This window comes from Trichosurus vulpecula, chromosome 3 (assembly GCF_011100635.1).
Source record: "Trichosurus vulpecula isolate mTriVul1 chromosome 3, mTriVul1.pri, whole genome shotgun sequence".
Taxonomy (NCBI): Eukaryota; Metazoa; Chordata; class Mammalia; order Diprotodontia; family Phalangeridae; genus Trichosurus; species Trichosurus vulpecula.
Window position 1 is genome coordinate 396,928,249 of NC_050575.1, and position 17,557 is coordinate 396,945,805.

The 17,557-nt window shown below is 53.0% G+C and overlaps 1 protein-coding gene across 2 annotated transcripts in view; it reads left to right on the plus strand.

Moving 5' to 3' along the window:
- BCAR1 (BCAR1 scaffold protein, Cas family member) overlaps nucleotides 1–17,557 on the plus strand; it is a 106,611-nt gene that overhangs the window by 79,307 nt on the left and 9,747 nt on the right. For both annotated transcript variants that reach the window (XM_036751524.1, XM_036751523.1), the window contains exon 2: nucleotides 1,878–2,543. In XM_036751524.1, the coding sequence (XP_036607419.1) occupies nucleotides 1,878–2,543 (666 nt within the window). The remainder of the gene's footprint in view (nucleotides 1–1,877; nucleotides 2,544–17,557) is intronic.

The window sequence follows — 17,557 nt, forward strand, 5'->3', positions numbered from 1 at the left end:
ACAAGGCTGATAACACACAAGTTATCGACCCACCTCCTGGGGCTCATAAGGAAAGAATACCATGTAGGTGTGAGCCATTACCACTGGGTCCCAGGTAGTACCCATAGTGGATCTCCTGAAGTGGTCATGTTTTGCAGATTCACATGATTTATTTCCATGGAGCTAGAACCAATGACCATATTTTACACAATTCTAACATGTGACTCTGGGGGATTCACTATTCACACTTACCAGGGACCTCTCTTTATTCACCAAATCTTGGCCTTGAGAAGGATCTTTGCTTCTGGAATTGGAAGGACTTTTGGAGGCCATCTGGCACAGGTGGGGACATTGAGTTGGAGTGACCTCTCTAAGGCCACGCAGCCAGTGAGTATCAAGAGCAGAGATGACTGGAATCCAAGCAGCAGAAAGGCCTTCCTTTATCAGGTCCCACAGGCTGCTCTTGCTGCCAATTCAGGTCAGGAGTGATCGGATGGATCTGGAAGGGCCTTGGGACCGTGTGGTCTACCCCCCACTCCATGTCACCCATAAGGGACGGGGGTCACAGAGGGGCAGCCAAGGCAGGGCTTGAATGGCCTGTTCACCAGCAATGCTTCTGAGGCATTAGGGATTTTTTGGGGGCGGGGTGTCTGGTAGCTCCCTCTCTCCATTCAGCTGTGTGTCAGCCAGGCTTTGTCTCCCTCTACCATGCTTTGCTGTTCTCTCTAGTCTCCCTCAGTCTCTTCTGTCTTTCCTTAGTCCTTTCCACCTTCCTGCCCCCAGTGTCCTCTCCCTGGCTCTGGGCCCTAGCGAAGCTAGTTGGTCAGGTATGAAGTACCCTCAGGGCATCGAGACAATCTGATTTAGTTGAGCAAGGAAGACATGTAGGCCCGTTCTCCACTCACTGACTCAGGGCCTTAAGAATGCTCTCCTTTCCCTCACCTGCTGTGTTTCCTTGGGCTGCAGTTTTGACCTCTCCATCATGATTGTGATCCCTGGTGTACACACCCCGCCCTTTCCTTTTCCCTTACTTCCCCTCCCCCCCAACTTCATTTCAACTTGGCTGATTCCTGCTCTAGCTACACTTTGGGAGCTGAGAACAAGGAGGTGAGAAAGGAGTTGGCTGGCCTGGTGAGAGCCAGAGATCTCTCTGGGGCTCCTGTCATCCCTGTCTTGCGTGCAGCCCATCAGACAGCTCCGAGCTAGTGGGAGCTTTCTCCATCCAAGCCCTTGGGGAAAGTTGAAGGGAAGGGGGTATGTCCCATGCTGAGCACTTCAATGACCCTCCTGAGAGGGGCATCTTCTCCTCTGTCTCTCCCTGGTCCTGAGCCCTCGTGGTATCCGGCCCTCTCTCTCTCCCTCTCCTTGGCTGCACAGAGATGGCATGTCTTATGTTCCCCCAACAGCTGCCTGTGTCCCTCTTCTGGCCCCGGCACTCAGCTGCAGCAATGAATACATTGATAGAGGAAGACCCCACATCAGGGCATGCAGAAGGGCACAGCCTAGGAGCTGAGGGGCAGACCCAGGCCTAGAGGGTCCCCTTGAAATGTGAAGGAGGGAGTTTTAGGGAAGTGAAAAGAAAATTTTACTCAACCCAGCAAAGAGATCAATTTAATATGGCGCTCGTTACACTGAGCAGATGGTCCAGGCCAGTGGTATACATAGCTTCGAAAGGTTTAGAGAAATTCAGGAATGATGGATCCTGACTGGGTAAAAGGGTGTCAGGGGATGTTTGGACCCCATCCCTGGCCTCCTGATGCTGGTGTTGGGGAGGGGAGCTGTGCCTAATTCAGGGCCCCTGCCCAAGGCAGAGCCCTGCCTGGAGGGAGGTTTGGAGGTAGAGGGAGAGACCGTGTCTCAATCAGCCTTTAACCACCCTGTCTCCTCTCTCTCCCCAGAATGTGTTGGCCAAAGCGCTCTATGACAATGTGGCCGAATCCCCCGATGAGCTGTCCTTCCGCAAGGGTGACATCATGACGGTTTTGGAACGTAACACTCAAGGGCTAGATGGCTGGTGGCTCTGCTCCCTGCATGGGCGCCAGGGCATTGTACCAGGCAACCGGCTCAAGATCCTGGTGGGCATGTATGACAAGAAACAGAGTGGGCCAGGCCAGGGGCAGCCTCAGCCCCAGCCAGCCCTGCCCTGCCATCCCCAGGGCCTCTACAATGTGCTCTCCCCAGCCTCCCAGTATGCCCCTATGCACCCTGCCTACCAGACCCAAGGAGATAGTGTCTACCTGATTCCAGGCCCCAACAAGGCTCAGCAGAGTGTCTACCAGGTCCCTCCTTCAAGTGGGCAGTTCCAGTCTCCTCCGGCCAAGCAGCCCCTGATGTACCAGAAGCAGACACCCCATCACCAGTTCCAGAGCCCAGCCCAAGAAATCTACCAAGTCCCCCCATCGCTAAATCCCACACTGGACGTATACCAGGTGCCCCCTGGTCCTGTGAGCCCTCCTCAGGATATCTACCAAGTGCCCCCATCAGCTGGGATGGGACAAGACATCTACCAGGTGCCCCCATCCATGGACGTGCGGAATTGGGAAGGGACAAAGCCACCTACAAAGGTATAGTTGCTGTCCCGTGTTACCTGCCCGTTCTCCAACCCTTTTTGTTCCCAGTCCTATGGTTCTGTGGTTTCCCAGTCATTTTATTGGCTGCCCTGAGGTCTGGGTGGACAACTCTTAGGGCAAGAATGGGGTGGGGTGAGGGTGCAGCAAGGGATTGAGCCCTCGGGGACGTGGAAACTGTCCATGGTCATCCCACCTTGAAGAGGGAACGGAGAAGGGAGAAAGAAGGGAAGAAGGTGCCAGGCACTGTGCTAAGTGCTATATATGTGACCCCGCCATCATTTGATATTCACAACAACTCTGGGAGGTAGATGCATTTTACAGTTGAAGAAAATGAGGCAGACAGAGGTCAAGTAACTTGCCCAGGGTCACACACCTAGGCAGCGTCTGAGGCCACATTTGAACTCAGCTCTTGCTGATTCTAGGCCCATTGCTCTATCTGGGCTACCACCTGCTTTGAGTGCCCTAGATCTTCTCTGATCTTGGAAACTAAGTGGAATCAGGCCTAGTTAGTCCTTGGAGGAGAGAGAGATGTCTTGAGAATCCTGGATGCTGTAACTTACAGAGTGGAAGTGCGGTGTGTGAGATAGAGAAAGAGTGCCGGCCTCAGGGTCAGGAAGCCCCACTTTTGACCAGGGATGGACCTTATGAGGTCAGTAATTCCGGGTCTGGGCCAGAAGAAAATGTGGAAACTGTGAGTGTGTTTGAGAATGTGAGAGATTGTGTGTGTATGAGACAGACACACAGCGTGAGCTGAGTGTGGGTCCCGGCCCCCAGCGCCCATGCCCTGGAGGAGCCTGAGCCTAGGCCGCTCCTTATCTGCCAGCCAGGCCAAGCTTGCCCTTCCCCTGACTCAGCACTAGGGTTTCACTGAGATGGGCAGGGACCCAGCTTGTCTGATACAGCCTTGGACAAGAAACAGGTTCTGGGTATCTACCCCTGTGACGCTTGTGTCTGCACACGAGATCCCAATGGGGCCTCATGTCATCTCCGATAGACTTGTGCCTTATGTTCCCCAGGCTCCTGGCCTACAAACAAATGAAGTCCCCTCCGAGCCCTCTTTAGGCCGCTGCTGTGTACACAGCCCTGGGCTAGGTGACGCTCTAGGGAAGGCAGTTTGGCTCCTGCCTATAAGACATTTAGAATCCATTTGGGGGGGCACGATGGCCCGATACTAGATAGCTAGTATATATGCTCATTTAGGTCTGGCCTGGCGGTGGGGGTAGGGGTGGCTTTCCCCTCTGGCATTGGCCTAGTCCACAGGGGCACTAGCAACCACACCTCCTCTTTCCCTGAAGCAGGTTGGCAGGTCCATCACCTTAGGTGAAATAGGTAGCCACCTATTAATGTGAGGAGATTGGACAAGATGATTTTGTAAGGTCCCTTCCAAATTTCAAATTTTTATGATTCTTTGTGATTTGAGGCACCAGAAACTGTCTCCATTGCTTTAAATCTTCCATACTGGCTGTGATTGTTACCATTAGGAGTTATCCCTTTGGATGTAACTGGGACGTTATAAACCCAAGTTAAAATTCGGATCTATACCTTGGGAGGGGCGACATCTGAAGTCATCATCATACTTTAACGCCTTGATCCTGATGAGTCTCTAGTTACCTTTTGATGGGAAAGAGACAAGGGGCTATGGAAAGGACCGTAAGCATTTGGAGGCAGCAGGAGGATGCCAGGGGTCTAGGATGGAGCTAGGACTGCTGGGGCTAGAGAACGTCTCTGAGCATAACATTTGGCCCCAACTAAAGGCTGGTCCTGCCTAGTAATCAGTCATGAGCAAGCTTGCCAGAAGGTTCAGAGATGCCAAGGCTGTTTCTCCCCCTGGAGGGTGGGGTGCTCTGAGAGAACAGGCCATCCTGCCCCTCTCTTTGGCTAAGCCCAGTGCTCAGGTGGCTGCAGATGAGTTGGGGAGCCTAGCCAACAGCGCTGGGTCTGAGGAGGGCAGGGCCTGAGACAGAGGAACCAATTTCTCTCTGTCCTTCCTTGGGAGTAAAGGGCTCATCAAATGGAAGCTACCGGGGAAGAAGGGAGAGAAGGAGGGAAGCTCAGAGAGGGCCCAGAGATGCCCCTGGAGCTGAAATTGGGCTCTCATGGAAGGCCCACTCTCATCTAGTCTGAGGTTGGGATGCCCCGACTTATGCTTTCCTCATAACTATCCCTCATGCAAGTGAAGAGGTCTGTCTGGAAGTGTTGAAGCCAGCACTTTCCTTGGTCTCCAACTAGGTTAAAGACTCACTCTCTGGACTCATAACTGGGATCCTGGAATTCTGGCCCAGCTGTGGAAGGACAGTGTACCAGACTCGAAGGCGCTGGTCCTGGGCTCAGTAGCTCCAAACCTTATGGAAATGGGTTGAAGGATCTGGGAAGGAGATGTCAGCGGAGACCTATTTGGAAGACTTGTTTCCCTTAGCCGTAGAGGGCAGAACTAGAAGTAGTGGGCAAAGGTTACAGAGAGGTAGATTGAGGCCTGAGTGAGAAGAGCCTGCCTGAAGATCAGAGCTGTCTTGCCCCCATCTTTGGAGACTGGTTAACCCCCTGTCAGGAATGGTCTAGGGGATGACTTGGGAGATCTCAGCACTCCCAGACTGGTGTCACTGACCAGCTGGCCATGAGGTGTGGAGGAGGGGCCCGAAAAAGGCCCAGGGAGGGAGTGGTCCGCTATCACTGGCCATAGCCTGCCTTCCCAACCTTATTCCAGTGATGTCATGGCTTCCCTTCACAAACCCAGTCAAGTCAGCCTTGGTGTTATGGCTCATTCGTTCATTGGCTGACCCCTGGCCTGGCTTCTCTTCTCCTCTTGTTCTTTGAATCCTGTTTCCTTTAAAGACTCAGCTGAAGCAGCTCCTTTCCAGATCCCCTCCCCCATTGTCCCCACAGAATATTGCCTCATAATTTACATATTTTCTCTGACCAAACATCAGCCCCTTAGGACAGGAACGGTTTCTCTTTGCTGGGCATGCAGGAGCTACTTATAATCAGTGCTTGCTGGTTGGTAGAGGACATGCATGCCATGTAGGCTGGGCTTTGGGGAGTGAGTTGGGCATTTGCATGGACGGAAATGAGGAGGAGCTCTATTTTGAGCAAAGAGCAGAAAGCCCACGGCCAGTTTGGCTGGGGGTTCAGGCGGAGGAGAGGAGTAGGCAGTGGGAGTCCTCCTGGCCCTTTCCAGGGCCACGTGAGGGGCTCGGACATTTCAGCAGATAAACAGAGAGGCATCTAAGGGTCTTGGGTGAACATTTAACTGGATTAAAAATTCCCCGGGCCTCTTGAGGTGGGGCCTGGAAGCCTCAGGAAGACCTGAGTTCGGATCTGGCCTCAGATAACTTCCTGGCTATGTGACCCAGGGGAGGTCACTTAATCTCTTTGCTTCAGTTTTCTCACCTGTAAGATGGGGCAGTAACAGCACGTACTTCTTAGGGTTGTTGTGAGGATCACATATGGTCATTATAAATCACCCAGCACCGTGCCTGGCACACAGGAAGCACTATATAAATATTAATTTATTATTATTGTTGTCACTCCAATGGGACCAGAGGGGTAAGATAGGGGGATTAGGCTAGATGGCTTCTAAGATTTTTTCCAGCTCTGAACCCATGTTCTTATGAAATGACACATGAATTACAGGAAGTGAGAGTTGCAGAAATTCGGGAGAAGCTTGGTGTGGGCTTGTAGTAGTCAGAGGCGATTGGACTCATTTTTGACCTTGAAGAAAGGGCCAGGATTGGGGGTTCTGACTAGTCCAGGGAGAGGGGGGAAGGGCTTTCCAGATCTCCATGTTCCCTGGTGACAAACCCCATGGGTAGATGGGTTTTCTTCACACAACCATCAACCTCACGATTTATGCTGTTTGTTCCTCCTTCATCAGAGCAAGTTCCCCCTTAGTACCAGCAGATTCCTCTTCTTGGAGAGTCATCTGGATCTGCCCCCAGATGCCACACCCTCCCATCGACCCTGCTCTGGGGAGGGTCCAGGCCTACCAAAGGCTTCCCTCTCTGCCTTCCCTGGTTAAAGGGCTTTTCATGGGCAGTAGAAAGATAAAAATGGACAGCTCTTGCTTCTCAGGAGCTTACAGATAATGGGGAGAGGAGGAGATACCACAGGTACATCATGGATGTTACTAGCCAGGCCCAGGGTTCTGGGACATTTGAAGGGAAAGGCTTTATGGAAGAAGTAGCTTTGATCTAGGCTTTCAAGAAGGGAGAGGGATTTCTACCACCTAGGCCAGTGATGGGCATTTTGAAGCCTGGGGCGCCGTAGGAGCCAAAGGCAGAGTCGGGGTGGGGAACGTGAGAAGGAAGGCCTGAAAGTCATCTTGCCATGTAGCTGTGAGAATGTCTACATGTCGGAATGCAGACTACGTGGTGTGGGGGGAGAGCAAGAGTCAAGACTGACCAGGAACCAGATGTCAAAGGGCCTTGAGCGCCAGAGTTGATTGGGGGTCTGGTGCTTTTTAAAGTGGGTTGAAGCCAGAGGAACTCATCTCTCTTTCTTCCCTGCCCTGATGGGCTGTGAAAGTGAAGTCTGACCTCGTTAGTATTGTTAACTTGAACGCCCAGTCCTGAGAGCTGCCATCCAGCTCTGGGCCTGCAGAGTACGAGGCCGTACCCCATTCTGGCCAGTGCCGCCTCTGAGTGTTTCTAAGAAAGCCCTGGTATAACTCGTCTTGCGGAGATGCCGCCCAGCTTGCCAGCATGGTGCCGAGCCTTGTTGTTCTTCCCTAGAGCTTCTCCCACACCCAGAGGCCGATTTCTCTCCACCTAGAATGGGGTGTTAACATTGGCCAAGCATTTTCTCTGCAGGCCTTTTGGCCTTTTCTCAGTCCACATCCTTCTTGACCTCTGCAGCAGCTGACTAGATCCTCTCCTCTCTGGGTTTTGGTCCCTGAATTTCCTCCCTTTCTGATCAGTTACTGGACCATCATCCCTGCCCCAGACAGAACTCATTATCTCTTCCCAAACCATCTGCCTTCCTAACACCCCTCTTGGTGTTAGGGCATCGCCATGTTTCCAGACACTCTGTTTACAGCCTCAGTCGTATTTGGTCCTTCCCAGCTCCTCAGCTCCAGCACCAGTCCTTTGCGGAGTCTGTTGATTATGCTTCTTAACCCTATCCCACAGTGCTTCAGGGCCTCATCAGGTCTTGCCTAGGCTATTACAATAGCTTCCTTATTTATCTCCCTCCCCTGAGTCTCTCTCCCCTCCAGTCCATATTCCCTATGGCTGCCAGAGTGATTGATGCTCCCCAAGTCCAGGCCTGACCATCTCCCGGCCCTCTCTAGTCAACTGTAGATGCGCTGCATTTATTCTCTGTAGGACAAAATACTTTCCTGTTGGCCCCCTCCTGCCTTCATAACCTGGCTGTGGCCTGCCTTTCCAGGTCTGCCGTTTCCTGCAGTAGAATATAAGCTCTTTGAGGGAGGCTGCTGTCTCCTGTTCATATTGTCTCCAGTGCCTAATGCAGCGGTGTGAACCCTTCATCTTCACGAATGGTTGTTATGGGGACATGGTATGAAGAGCTCAGTTTTACAGAAAGAGAAACTAAGGACCAGAGAGCTCAGGCCACACATCTAATGATGTTATGACTGGGAATGCAGTCCAGCCCCTGATACCAAGACCAGTGGTGTTCACTTGGTTCCATTTGTGTCTGATTCTTCATGACCCAGTTTGGGGTTTTCTCAGCAGAGGTACTGGAGTGGTTTGTCGTTTCCTTCAACAGTTCATTTTATAGATGAGGAAACTGAGGCAAATGATGAAGTGACTTGCCCAGGGTCACATCTTTTATTTAGTATCAGCTATGTTTATGAATATATACCCCCTCCCTCACCATATCCAACCATCTCTTGTGACAAAGAATAAAGGGGGGATGCTGTCTATACGGTGTTCTACCCGTAGTCCCCCACCTCCACAAAAGAAGGGAAGGGGGAGTGCATTTCTCATTGCTTTGACAACTGTTCAAGCTAGAAATTTTATCTTTTCTTTTTTTTTCCCCACTCCCCCTCCACCATCCTCTCCTGTAGAAATGCTCCCCTGTAACAAGCATGCAAAACACATGATGGTGGCCCTGTTGTCATCCCCTAGACAGAAGGAGCTGGGCTCCACTGGCCTTTGGAGTCACAGTTGGTCACTGGAGTGATTAGAGCGCTCTGAAGCCTTTCAACATGCTTTTCCTCGGCTGGTGTCTTCACTCACCTTTTGTTGTCCTACACTTGGGATCAGACTTAGGAATCTTGGGAGCTTCAGTTAGTCAGAGCCTGAGCAATATGGGCTCTGAGCCCCAATGTTAGGGAGGCCCTCTGTCCGGCCATTAGAGGTAACCTTGTTGGGGAAGACTGGATATGGACCGAGTGACTCATCCCACAAGGCAGGAAACCCCCTGCTCTTTGGAGTCTAGAGACCGAGCTGCGGATTTCTGGCCTAGGGCAGCAGATAAACAGAGGTTATTTATTAATAGCCCCCAATACACTTGATTGTGAAATGGGTTCTGCTGCATGGTGCTGTGAGAGGTGATTCTATCTACAAACTTGTGTCCAGGGGCCTGGCAACATCCTATTTGGGGAGTAGTGGGGTGAGAGCAAGCAGAGGGGAGACTGACGCAGGAACCCAGGTGTCCTTAACCCCTGGAGGAGTTGGCTCCTGGTCTGGTCTCCCAGAGCTCCTTCCAGTGACAGGAAGTCTGCAGTGGGGGTAGGGAGAGGGGGCGTGTGCGCAAAAGGGCACTGAGCAGTTCTTCCTGCTGGGGCAGCAGGTGCTGGCCTGGGGTGGTGAGAGGCGGGCACTGTTTTCTTTGTACATTGTGTACCTCAGCCCTCTGTTTGAGACACCGTGCTGTTTTTTTAATCTAACCTCTAGGTTAAGAGAGGCAGAGAAGGTTCTCTTCTCTCTCTTTGGTGTGTGTCTGTCTGTCTCTCAGCCATAGCTGGGAAGATCCTGTGGTTGGGGACTAGAAGGGATCTTGGGAATTATTGCGGTTCGTACCCAAGGCCCTCCAGGGCGGTGGGCTGCAAAGCCGTGCTCTGTCTGCCGCTCTAGGGTTTGCCCTAATGCGTGCCTACGTACTTACTCACAGGATAGGCGCAGAGCCTCTCTCAAAGGGTCAAGGACCTGGCAGACGCCAGAGAGAGCTCTACTGTACAAGTCAGGCTATTGGTAGGACAGGAGTATTTACTCTGGGAACACAAATCAGGCCTCTGTTTATGACAATCCAGGTCACCTTTGTTACACAAGTTGTACACAGTGTACTCTTGTTTCAGGTCTGGGCACCAAGAAATAGTAGTTACCACCAGTGAGAATGTCATTGTATCTTAAGACCAGCAAGAAGGAAGTCATGTCAGCTGTAAGAAAGCTGTTCGATTTTTTCTTTAACTATAGATGGTCTGTCTTGGGTCAAAAAATAGGAAGGTGTTGGGGGCGGGGCCGTGACCCCAGAGAAGGAAGCATGCTTCCTGGGGAGGGTCCTGTGTCCTCCCCCTTCCTGTTGGCCCCATGCTGGTTCCATGCTCTTGTGCCGACAGCCCAGCTTATTAAAAGTTCAGGAGATCACAAGTACTCTGTCTCCCCCCAGGATCTGTGTGAGGACTACATGAGGGAAAGGATGGGAAGGCCCCCTGTTATGAGCAAACTGTACTAAGGAGGGGCAGTGGTCACTGATACTTTCTTTCCTGTGGATGGTTTCCAGGGCCACCACACCTGGTATCTGTGACCCTTGCTCACTTGCTGCTCCTTTTGGCACAGAATGTGGGTCCCCACCCTGGCCTGGAGGTGCCCTATTAGAGTTTTAGCCCCCAAGAGCTGCTTCAGCTGGCGCAGGTTTCTTTTCTCGTGCAAGCACAACATTCCTCAGTTTTTAAGCACCAGCTGTATGCACCGTGGTCTGTGCTGAGTCAGATACAAAGTTTGATAAACTACAGCTCCTTTCCTGGTGGAGGTTTTAGTCCTGATCATCTAGGCCGGGCACAGCCCAGCATATTCCTTCTGGAGTGGCCAAGTCGATGAGGGCCCCCACACTCCCAGGAGGCGCAGTCTTTCCTTGCAGAAAGTTGTTAGAGGAAGCAGTGGGTCCCAGGAGCCTTTAGGGTTAGTCCCGGGGTCTTGGCCTCACCCAAACCACCTCTAGAAACCCACTTTAATGTCCCCAGGCTCTTGACTGATGGGAATCGGGTTTTCTCAGCACTGTGGGTTATTGTCACCGTGTCATTTAAAACCTTGTGCGGTCTTGGACAAATCCTCTGCTTTCACTGGGCCCAAGTTTACTTGTCTGCAAGAGAACTTTACACATTAAGGACCCTTCCTGGGGTAACGGGTTTACGGTGGCTTTGGTCAACAGCAAATGAGGAAGCCCCGTGTGTGTGTGTGTGTGTGTGTGTGTGTGTGTGTGTGTGTGTGTGTGTGTGACCGGGGTGGGGGGCGGCAGGGGGAGAGCACTGGACCAGACGCTGGGAAGGCAGAAAGGTATGGCAGCCACTGCCTGCCTTCGAGACTCTTGCAGTACGTTTGGAGAAGCAGACCAGGGACAGGAAAGGCTAAACATGGAGGAGGGATGGAGACTTCCCCCAGGCATGGGGGTGCAGGTAGAACAGCCCAGGAGAGGGGGGTGGGTGGGCATGAGCAGGAGACTGGATGGGCCTTCGAGGCCTCCAGCTCTCTCCTCTCAGCCTCCTTAGTCTCAGCCAAAGATCTGCCTTTTCTAAGAAGCCTTTCCTGTCTTCCTAACCCTGGTGTCTTCCCTCTGACATGATCTCCCACGTAATCCTTCTCTCTCTGGTTGGTACTTGGTTGTCTGCACGGCACTCCCCCTTTTAACTGTGACCTCCGAGAATAGGGCCTGTTTTTTGCATTTCTTTGTATCCCTCACCTTTAGCATAGCGCCTGGCACAGAGTAGGCTCTTAATAAATGCTTGCTGATTTTGCTTGACTTGACCCTGGCATTTTGAGGGGGAAGCAGATCCATGTAGCTTGACCATATGGCATTTAAACAGAAGACTGGTAGGAGAAAAAGCTAGAAAGGTAGGTTAAGGTCAGATTGTGATGAGTGCAGAAATGCCAAGCCCAGGCTAGGCGAGGAGTCGAGGTGTTAGTAGGCAGTTGGGGAGGGTCTTCTCTGATCCAGGATGTCAGCTGTGCCCTGCAGGGACAGCTGGAGCAGCTGTGGCCTTGGCTGTCGAAGCTCCCTGTTAGGGTGGCCAGGTCGGGGTGGGGCCCGCCTGCCTCAAGCTCGGAGATCTCTCCCTCCCAGTGACAAAGTTACTTTTAGCTTTGGGAGGTAGCTGAATTTCCTGGGATAGTTTAGGAGTGTTGGTTTAGGGCATTTCAGTGGCAATTTGGCTTTTCTGTGTGGCAGACACTGTGGGCACGTAGACTAGGAAATCAGATTGATGATTTACCAGAGTCCTGTGACTTTGGCAGACTGAGGCAGATTTCTAACCCAGACCAATGAAAGGTCAGGTGGGAGTGAGACTCCTGCTGTTTGAGGAAGTGCCCTGAGTGCTAATAGGACAGAGTACACTCTCCCAGTGTGGCCCGAGGTAGGCAAAGAAGCCTGGGGCCTGGTTATGCAAAACGGTTACACTTTGGAGACAGTGGAGGAGAACTTTGTGATCATCTGGACTGGTGTCCCAACCTGACCTCGAGGGCCCCAGGGACAGGCTGTGCACTGTGGCGCTGCCGGCCTTGGCACCCTCCCCCCTTCCTCTGCTTGGCTGAAGACACCTTGAAACCAGACCTTCCCTGGTTTATGTTTGAACCTCCCTCCAGCGATTGCAGTGGGACTGAAATTCTGATTGGGATCCACAGTCCAGCCCCAGCAGAGGACCCAGCCCCAGGTCCTTTAGCTTCATGTTACTCACATGTTCCCCCAGACCCTGGGCCCTGATGGCCATTAGCCCTGACAGATTCTCTTATGCCTTCCCTTTAGGCGTCTCCTGACTTCTGTTTGGAGACAGGGGCTGTGGGATGTATGGAGGACCCCCAGCATGCTTCCCTGCCTCTGAGTGTGAGGGAGGGACCTAGGGAGACCGAGCCTATGATTGTGGAACAGGATAGAAGCTGGTCTGGGAGGGGAGCCTGGCCCCCAGCCATGTCGGGGGCCTTGTGACTTCTCGGGCTTTCTCTTGGTGGGGCCTTGCTGCAGAGGGTCTTGAGCTCTGGGACAGAGAGGGAACTGCCTGTGCCAGCCTGTCCCTGGCTCCCTCGGGGAAAAGAGGAGGAGAGGAAAGTAGGGCTGGATGGCCAGAGCTTTCTTTTCTCTCCTCTCTCCACATGTGCCTTGTTGGTGGCTAACTCCAGCTCCTCGGCAGAATCCTGCCCTCTCTCCCCCTCTTTCCTCTGAGGATGAGAGCATCAGAGTCGATTAAGAACATCAGATGTGGAGTTCTAGCTTGACCTGCAATTAGCTGAACGATCTCTTTCTGTGGAGAAACACGGCTCTGATGAGATTGACGTTAATTTGCCATTCATTTGTTTCTTTCTCTTTAATGGAGCATATTTTCTAAGTAGCAGCCCACGGTAGCAAGTTTTCTCCCCATTCCTTGCCTGCCCTCAGGCTTTTGGCTCCCCAAGAGTCTCCATTAGGGTGGACCTGGACCCATAGGAGGGGAGGGGGATGGAGGAAGAGGCCAGCCTGACTGGAGTTAGGGGGGAGAAGAGAAAAGACAGGGACGTAGCTTAGGGCCCAGTGGAGCAGGCCTTGGGTGATGGGTGAGGACGTGGGCTTTGGGGGCTACCCCCTAGCAGGCCCACCCAAAGGGAATGCCTTCCTGCCTCAGTTCTCCTCCTCTCCCTGGGAGGAGATTGTGGGCAGCTGCTACAGTGGCATCTCCCAGCTTCAGAGGGCCTCTGGTGTTCTTTGTTGAAGTGCTTGCTGATGTTTTCATAACCAAAAAAAGATTTTCAAGAAGGAAAAGAAAGGCCCCCAGCTGCCATAATTGTAACTCACATGCAAGATTTCAGGAGCGTGTTCCTCACAACGGCGCTATGAGGTCTGTTCTGGGGTTCTTACTCTCCCTATTTCACGGAAGTGCACACTCGGACTTCAGACTGTAAAAAGTGTCAAAGCCAGGACTTGAACCAAGGTCTCCCCACTCTGAGCCCAGAATGGCATTGCTTGTCTCACTGCTCCCTGAATGAGAGGAGCCTGTCCTGCTCTGGTGGCACCCCAATGGCCCTGTGGCAACCCCAGTGGCCCTGGTGGCTCTCCAGCCTCTGTGGAAAGCCCTCCTGGGAGGAGCCTCACTGGCTCTTAGGCTTGGTCCATTCTTCCTTTGGAGAGCTCTGAGTTGTGCCTCTCTGCACCTTTGGTGAAGCCCTCCTGGTCCTGTGGTCTTCACATGAGCAGAATGAGTCTAACTGCTATCCACATGCTAACCCTTTGTGTACATGAAGGTAGCTATGGCCCTTCATGTTAAACAGCCTTAGTTCATTAACCCATGTAGCTTAATGTCTCCTCTTAATAGTTTATGCTTTCCACAGTGTAATGTGCACAACTAAATGTAGTGCCTGCCCCTGTGGCCTGAATCTGTCACAACTGTCTGTCTCCACTGTGGTCACAGTGATTGTAGCCAGTCCTAGGACTGAGTTCAGCCCATACCTCAGGTCCCCTCCACAGCATCCCTGACATGCCCACATGGTCTTGCTGGCCTTAGCCTTGGTGTTCGAGGCTCCCTATGCGGCCTCTGGTGTACTTAGAGGTCTGCAATGGACATACCGCCTTCCATGAGGAGAGACAGTGTATGGGGTGTTCAGGGAAGACCAGCGCCTCTGGTGTTAGGGCTGCCTGTCCCCCAGCTCTCATCTAGGGCTCCAAAAAGCTGTAGCATGTGCAGCGGCCACACCCCAATACGCAGGCTTGGCTGACAGCTAAGCCAGGTTGAGGGTAACTGACAGGCCTCAAAGCCATCTCTTAGGGGGGATGTCTCCCCCAAGTATGTGAAGACTTTCCCTGGCAGAAAGGACAGATAAGAACTTTGCTTTAATAACCATGAAGGTGGCTGAAGCAGGCGCTGTGGAGCACTTAGAGCTTGGTCAGACATCAAAGATGCCAAGGTCATCCACTGCAGCCTGAGCCGTCACTGGTCTTCCTGACTTTGGTCCTGCCGCTGGGCTTTGACTCTGGAAGAGAGAGTGAGGCTGACCACTTTGTGCAGCTCTGCCTCACTCAAACCAAGACATCACCCCATGATGTCATTGGTCCTCTTGGAAAAGAAGGACAGAGGACACCTCCTCCCCCATTCACCGATCGGATACCCTTGAGCTGAGCATCCGGGGACTCGAGCTTTACTGCTAGCCCCTGGCTGAGTGGAGGTATTCAAGTCATTTTAACTTCTTGGTGCCATGATTTCTCCATCCGTAGAATGGGGCTAGCACCCGCTTGAGATGAATGTTTCAAGGCCTGAGCGAGAGAGCAGATGGGCAAGCACTCGTCAATAGCTAAAAATAATCCTGTTTCACACATTGGGCTTAGTGATGTGCAGCGTACACAGGGCTGGGATTACGGGGAAGAATAGGAAGATGGCGGCTGCTTCCCTTCTGCTCTAGATTACAGGAGGGAATTGGCGTGAGTGCTCCCGTGCCTGTCTGCCATATTGGGAACTGAATTTGCTTACAGTCATGTACTGATTAGTGTCAAAGTTAGGTTTTGAACCCTCATCTCCTGACCCGAAGACAAGGCCTTTGGCTACCAGCCCATGTTGTGTTTGGGCTTCAGAAAGCCCGGCTCACTACACAGCAGTGAGTGCTGGGCCTGGACCCCCAGAGTTCTCAGGGGAAATCTGTCCTTGTGCTCTTGCTAGCCGAGTGACCCTGGCAGGCTTCTTAACTGCTGTTTGCCTCCCTTTCTTCCGATGAGATAATATTTGTAAAGCGCTTTGTAGACTTTAAAGCCCTATATCAAAGCTGTTTGCTTCTTATTTTCATTTGAATTTGAGGAGGTACTGTCCGAAGTGCTCCTTGAAACCTCTCTCTTCTGGCAAGTCTACGTCCATTAAGCAGTTATGTGTGGGTGGGGATGGGGTGAAGGTGGCCTAGCTGGGAAACTTAGCACCTACCAGCTGATAGGGCCGGCCTTGTCTGGTTCCTAATCCAGTAAGCCTTCACTTAAACAAAGCTTTTCACCCTAGAAAATCTAGAAAAGAAAGCTACTTTGATTTTGAGAGCTCCTCAGTTTCTCTAACAGAAGCCTTGTGTCCTTCATGTTACCTTGCATCCTGGGGGGCTCCTGGGGAGATCCCTGAGCACATCTGGCCCTGGGGAACAATGGTCTCCCTTGGGCTGGCCCCCCATCTTCCCTCTGGCAGTCTTAGCTTAGGGCTGTGGGAGCTCCCACCTTCCTGGCTTGGCTGAAGGGGAGCCTGGGGGGATTCCCTGGGGAAGGCTCTCCCAATGGCTCCCTCCCCGAGTTGCTAGGAGGTAGCTGGGGGCTTGGAGACTGCCAACAGCTGGCCGGGCTCAGAGGCTGTCCGGCTGCCCCTCTGCCTCTGTGTCCTGGCCCTGCTCGCTGCCACGCATGCGGATCCCTCCTCCCCTTCCCCCCCAGGCGGCCAGAGCCAGCTTCAGCCCAGCCGCAGCCTCACTGACAGCGTGAGTCAGTGCACCCCCCACTCCCTAGTGCAGGGGCCTCCACAGGTTTTGGCTGGGGAGGAGGTGGGTCTAAAAATAGCTCTGGAGGAGAATCAAATCTCTAGAGTTGGAAGAGATTTGTCTGCGAGAGGCCGTGGTGGCAGCAAGCTAGACTGCTCTGCAAGGGGGGGCGAGGGGAGGCTGGGGGGAGGCTGCCAGGGGGGCCGTTGGGGGAATGGAGCAAATGAAGATGTGCTCCGCCCAGGCCAAACGCCCACTGCAGCAGCTTCAAGGGTGTCTGGTGAGGCTAGGCAAGGGCCTTACCTGGCCTGACCTCCCCACCGCACCCATCCTGATGATTGGCTGTCCAAAAGGGAGTGAGATGCCTCCAGAGGCCGTGGGGTCCTTGTCATCAGAGGGCCCTAAGTGTGCCAGGTCGTTGCTGTTCTCCAGCACCCTCCCCCCTTTCCGCTCCCTGGGTTGTCTCTCCTTAGAACAGAAGTTCCTTGAGGGCCGAGACTGTCTTTCTTTTAGCTCGTATCTGTGTCCCTGATGCTTGGCACAGCGCCTGCCACAGAGTGAGCCCTTAATAAATAGATCCTTCTTCCTCCCTCCTGCTTTCCTTCCTGCCTACCCACTGACCTCTTTGAACAGAGATCTGTTCCACTATAAACTGGCCTAGCCAACCTCTAAAGATGTTCCTCCTGGCTCTGAGATTGTGATTCCAGCTTTCTGTACCTCCAGAGGTCCCAGCTCGAGGTCATTGTTGAAGAGAAGGAAGAGGTCACGTAGCTGTTGGGGAACGGGCCTCTGGACTCTGCTCTCTGCTGATTAGCCCACTCTGTGAGGGCTCACCTATTGGTCAGTCGAGAGCCCAGCCCTGACTTTGTCTGTGAGCCTCTGTGGGGAATTAGGAGCTAGGAAGCCTGGCTGCCTTTCCCAGCTCTCTGGTTCTCTCAGTGGAGAGGTATGTGACCTTGGCGAGCCCCTTTCCTTCTGTGTTGTGATTCTTCCTTGTGTGAAGCCAGCAGCCCTTTTCCCTCATCCCTTGCCCCTTTCCAGCCTCAAAGGGACCTTGGGATGTGAGAACAGTGAAGGTCCCTCCAGCTGGGCTGTTGCAGCCTCTCGACTCCCCTTTGCGACAGCTGATGGGCTGGTTTGGGGGCCCCAAGCCCAGTGAAAGGAAGCACTTGGCAGGAAAGCAGGACGGGGGGAGCAGGGAGGGTAAGTGCGTCATCGGGTGCTGCGCTGCCAAACACCAGATCTGCTTAATGGACGATGACGTGGGCCTGGCTGGGGAAGCTGCCAGTCACTGGAGTGAGTCTGTGCTAAGGGCAGGCAGGGGGACAGAGTCGCCATATTTCCAAGGGCTGGCTTTGTGTTCCTGTGGGGGCTGGACCCGGGTTGGGTCGATGTGCTTCCAGGTCTGCTCCCAGTACATGTGTGCACTGACCA